General features: G+C 41.4%; 1 protein-coding gene across 6 annotated transcripts in view; it reads right to left on the bottom strand.

The window, feature by feature from the left end:
* Nucleotides 1-5,470, bottom strand: part of POLD3 (DNA polymerase delta 3, accessory subunit) — a 63,133-nt gene that overhangs the window by 37,956 nt on the left and 19,707 nt on the right. For all 6 annotated transcript variants that reach the window (XR_333375.3, XR_333376.3, XM_006140991.3 and 3 more), the window contains one exon: nt 1-42. Coding sequence is in view for 4 of the 6 variants with exons in the window: in XM_006140991.3 (XP_006141053.1) it covers nt 1-42 (42 nt within the window). In the remaining 2 variants the exon portion in view is untranslated. The remainder of the gene's footprint in view (nt 43-5,470) is intronic.

Here is a 5,470-nt window from a genome sequence, read left to right as displayed (position 1 = left end):
GGAGCTCTAGGGACTGCAGCAGCACACTGTATGGCACTAAACCTGAGGGCAGAAATGTCATGTTAATTTATGTTATTATCAAACTTATTTTCAAACTCCTATTGCATCTACTTAATATTTCCTACCCGAGTCCTACCACCGAATCTAAGAATTTCACATCCACAGGTTTAACCAACTGTGGATTACAAATATCTGAGGGACTAGATAGCAGCATAGTGGTAAAATGTGATGCTCTGTGGGGCTGATCCACGTAGATGGGTTCAAGCGCATGTCCGTTTATACTCTCTGAGTACGAAAGGCACACTCACGTGCATGATCTGGGGTTGGCTGGAGCTGGGGATACATAGATTGTGGCACTGGGACTCTATTGGGGATGATGTTTGTCTTTCTCACATATGAAGGGAAAAATTGCACAAAGTTCCAAAAAACAAAACTTAAATTTGCCTGATACAGAGTACTATGCTAACTCTTTATAAATAAAGTGATGTGCAGGCATTGTATTAGGTTAATTATGATTGAGATGAGTTAAAGTTCATGAGAGATTATGCACAGATAATAATCAAATACAGGCAGTCCTTCTTACCTGTGGGTTCTACATCCACAGATGTAGATGTGTAGATTGAAAATTTTAAAAATTGGTCTGTACCAAACAGAAACAGACTTTTCTCCTTATAATTATTCTTACATCATTATGCCCTAAACAATATAGTACAGTATCACTTACACAGCATTTCATAAAGCTAGAGATGACTTAAAGTATATAAGAGGGTACGAGTAGGTTATGTGCAAATACCACGCCATGGTACAGAAGCGACTTCAGTATCCATGAATTCTGGAACCCCAAGGGGAGGAAGAGAGGGAAAGTGGAACTAATCCTCTACAGATACCTAAGAATGACTATTATACAACTAGGGAATTTTAAAACTATAGGGTCATCGAAAAGTCATGACACATTTTTCCATTAAACAAAAACAGAGAAAAATATCTCATGACTTTTCTGATAACTCAACAGAATTGGATTTTGGAAATTTTTTAGGTACAAAACTCCCATTTAGACAAAGAAACACACATTAGAAGTGAATGACTTGTCCTAGGATATACATCCAGTTAGTAATAGAGCTAGGTTGAAACCAGATATCTACCACACTATACTGAATATTCTTGTTTTTGTTTTTGTTTTTTGGGGGGGAATATTAATTTAAAAGATTAACTATATCAAACAATAAATGTTTACTGGAAACCAACAGTTATGCTTTGTTTTTAAAGCTCTTCCTCTTATAGGGGTGGATATACAATAAATACTGACTAACTCAAAACTAGGAGCTTTAAAGATGAACAAATTTCCTAGCAACTCTCTTGGCCAGGGTGGATCATGCCTTAAAACACAGATACAGAGTCACTGGCTCCTAAAACCTACGGTCCTTTATAGCCATTTGTTAATAATTTTGAGTAACACCAACTGTCGGTACAGACCAGTAAGTACACCCAGGGCCAACTGAAGACATTTTTGCAAGGCATACTAAAGGGAACATCATGGCTTCTCTAGTCATTGTAGATGTGCCTACTTCTACACAAGTCCACAATGTAACATTCCACATCGGGAGTGGATAGCTGATTCAGCCTTCTGAGGGTTATACTTAAAGCAAAGTTACCCAACTTTTCCTAACAAAGAAAAAACATTTTACTTTCCACAGTCTTTTGTTTATTGGGGGTAGGTGAGCACTCCCTGAAGATCTTGTTCATCTGTTATATTTCAGGCACCTAGCACAAAACCTGGCACACAGCAAGTGTCAGGAAAGACATGTTGAAAGAATGACCATTTGAAAGTGATGGAAAGTGAGGCTTCTGGCTTCTGTCCCTTCCTTAGTGCATCGTCTAAACTTGGGATGGGGGTGGGGGATTGAGAAACTATGCGGTAATGGCAATTACCCTGGAGGTCAACCAGGCACAACTTCAAGATGAACTGCTAGAATAAATGGCCTAAGAAAAAAACCCTGACAAATCATTTCATTTCAGAAGTAACTTTGGAATGACCAACCCCAAAGCTACAGTCTACAACTCCAAAAACCTTCCACTCATTTATTACAGCCCACATCAGAAAACCCTCCATTAACGCACACCTTTTTGTACATCAGTGTCAAGAACAGACGGAAATCATTTACTTTCACCTCCTGCTCTTCCTCTCTGGTCTTGCACTGCTTCCATGTACGAGGAAAAGGGCAGTGTTTTATTTCATTGTCAACATCTAATGCTGGCCCTGAGACAAGTCTCTCCCCGTTTGGTCTGCATTCCACACCTTGGGGTCAGGACCAGGAATTGGCAACAAGGAAGAGACTGAGTTAGACTGGAAGCATGTCTGAAGAGAGAGGAATCTATGCTCAGTTCTAAAACTGCAACTTTCCTCTTGTCACAGCACTTCTTAAAACACAAAACCATGAGTCAGACCTCAGTTGGCCGATAATTCTCGGGACAAAATACAAACTTCTTTATCAGAAATAGATTCTTCACATTTCAACCAAGGATACTTTCAGTATTTTGGTAAAGTTTCACTCCAATACTTCCTATTACATTTCTACTTGCCAGGTTTACTTTCGTGGGCCCAGTACAAATCCCATTTTGAACTTTTGAGTCACATTTATTATTTACTTACTTGCTACACACAACAGAACTGATTTTTAGAGCTTGACATGCTATGACTAGATTTTAATAGAGTGTTTTTGAAATCTAATTGTGTATTTTGTATTAATTTATCAGTGTTCATGTTGTCTTGAAATCATTCCCTAAAAGATACTAGACTTGTAAATTATTACTCTTTGGTTATATAATTTACTTAATAAATATTTGTATACCTATTATACTCAAGGTTTTGGGCTAAAAAGTACTAAACTGTCTATCACTAATTTACTCGATCATTTACTGAAAGCTTTCCATGTTCCAGGTATCATGTTGCGTAGTTAACACAACAGACACGATCCCTGTTTTTGTGGAACTTACAGAAACTGGCAATTCTATTTAAACCCCCAGAACCTGTCTCTCTCAATTAGCCCCAGTTATCTTCCACCTTTTCCTCTCTGTGGCTCTTTCCTAACAACGTAAGTTCAAGTCATCCTCAAACTGAAAAATGTGTATGAGCCCTCCTGAGTCTCGATTTCTCGATGACTACTCCCATTCCTCTTCCTCCATCCTGTAGTCAGATTTCCTGGAAAGAGGTGTGCAGATTTGCTGTCTCACTTCACGTATGTCACCATTTACTGAGTGGACAAGAATCAGGTCACTCTATTGAACATGCTCTTACACAGGCCACCCCTAAATCCAACAGATGCTTTTCAGCTCTTGTCTTACTTGGCTTTTCAGCAACATAGCAGATTGTCAGCCGGTCCCTACTTCTTAAAACTCTTCCCTTAGTTGTTTGAACCCCATATACTCTCACGGTTCTCTTCTCTGACCACTTTCCTTTGGGCCCCTTTCTTTTTCTGCCCATCCGTCCACATGGGGCGCACAGAAACAAAGAATTTGATCAAGATTGTACAGCTAGTCATTGTGGCCTCGTTTAACTTTCCACCTTGTTTTTCATTTTCCACATTGTCTCTGCCTGACTGTATCTACTGTTGTGGCCAGTACTCACCCACTTTCCCTGACTCGAAAACCTCTGCCTTTACCTCAGACTTTTCTCCCTAGCTCTAGACTCACCTATCCATCACAATGAACATCCCCTCTTGGATTTCCCAAGGACTTCTCAAACTCAACATGTCTAAAACCCGATCCATCATTTTCCCCACCCCCAAGTCTGCTCCCATCTTATACCCTTTCTTGGTGCCTAGCTGCCACACCAGAAATACCGGTGTCATCTTCAATACCAAGAACAGCCACCCCACATATATACTCTGTCCCCAACCACTCCCACACACTAAGGTTTTGATGGCTATGACTCTTTAACCTAAGTACCTCTCCGTCCCCAGCGCAATTATTTTACTATAGTGAGAACAGCAGTCTCCACCCTGGTCACTGTAACTATTCTCTTTTCACGGCTTTGCTCCTAGATCATCTCCTTCCGATCTACCTTCAACAGCACAGCCAATGATCATTCTAAAATGAAATTTGGATCATTTCACTTAATCTACCTAAAAATCTCTAGTGGCACTCTAGTGTTCTTAGAATTAAGTCTAAACTCCTAAACACAGTCTGATGCTTCCTGGCCTTGTCAGTCTTTATCAAATTATTTCCCACCTCCCACTCTAGGTTCCAGTCATAGACAGTTATCATGGTTCTGCACAAGCACCATGCGTTCTCTCTAAGTTCTGCCCTTGCTCTCATACTTCTCTGCCTGCCTATCTCTACTGGGCCTTAAGCCTCAATTTAGATGTTACAGCCTTCAATAAGTCTTCTCTGTCTTGTTCACCCACTCCACCCATCCAAAAGAGGATCGTCTACACTATTACTCCTGTGAGGACCCTGTTATACTGTACTGTAACTGTCTATCTCCTAACAGACCATCAATTTGATGAGCAGGTGCTGGGCTATATGCTCTCTATGGTGTGTGGCATGTTGTAGGTACACAGGAGATATTTACTGAACAAATTCAAATGATATTAGTACCTATCAAAGCAGTATGTACACAGTATTTGAAAAACTGACTGGAACCCTTAATGTGACCCCACCAAGTAACATCATTACATCTAATTTAAAGATGAAGATGGCCCAGTCGGGTGGTACAGTCAATAGCAAATTGAACTGCAGTGCTGGAAGCAACATGGTTGACTGTGGGTTCAGATCCCTGAGTTTGCTTGAAAACACGCTGGATGTGTGTGTGTGTGCACGTGCACATCTGAGATCCTAAGGAGCTGGAGAAAGACTGTGACACGATGAACTCCTGTTGAGGGTCCCCCTTCCTCTCTCTCTCTTTCATGCATGCACTATCACGAATAAAGGAAACTTCAAAAGGGGTGGGGGACGGACACTGGTACAGCAGTAAAACACAGTACTCTGCAAGGAAGTCCCACACGGGAAGGTTGCTGTTTCATGTCTGGAAACCTCACTGAGCATGCTGGCGCTTAGGCACCCATGGTCCAGGCTGGATAAGCTGATGGCGAAACTTAAGATTTCACCAGGGTCACAGAAGTACACACAATCATGCAGAGAAAACATATAAAATGAAAGAAGAGTGGAAAAGAAAAACTTTCAGCAGTCTCTGACTCTCTTGCCTCTGTCTTGGAATAAATGAATAAATTTTTTAAAAAAGGATGAAGAAGGGAACCAGCAGTTGGTGTAATGGCTATGTCGCTGGACTCCCACGTAGTCGACCGTGGTTCACGTCTCGGACCCGGTGGCTTAAAACTCATGCCGGGCACGTGTGCGTGTGTGCCCAGGATCCCGAGAGGAGAACGGATTGCGGCGTGACTATCCCCCTGGGGGGTGATTTCTCGCTTTCTGTCTCTATGCCTCTCTCTGTCTGTCTGGCGAGCGCACGTGC

Source organism: Tupaia chinensis, unplaced genomic scaffold (assembly GCF_000334495.1).
Source record: "Tupaia chinensis unplaced genomic scaffold, TupChi_1.0 Scaffold000047_1, whole genome shotgun sequence".
In the NCBI taxonomy this organism is placed as follows: Eukaryota; Metazoa; Chordata; class Mammalia; order Scandentia; family Tupaiidae; genus Tupaia; species Tupaia belangeri.
This window is presented reverse-complemented; position numbering and strand designations above follow the sequence as displayed.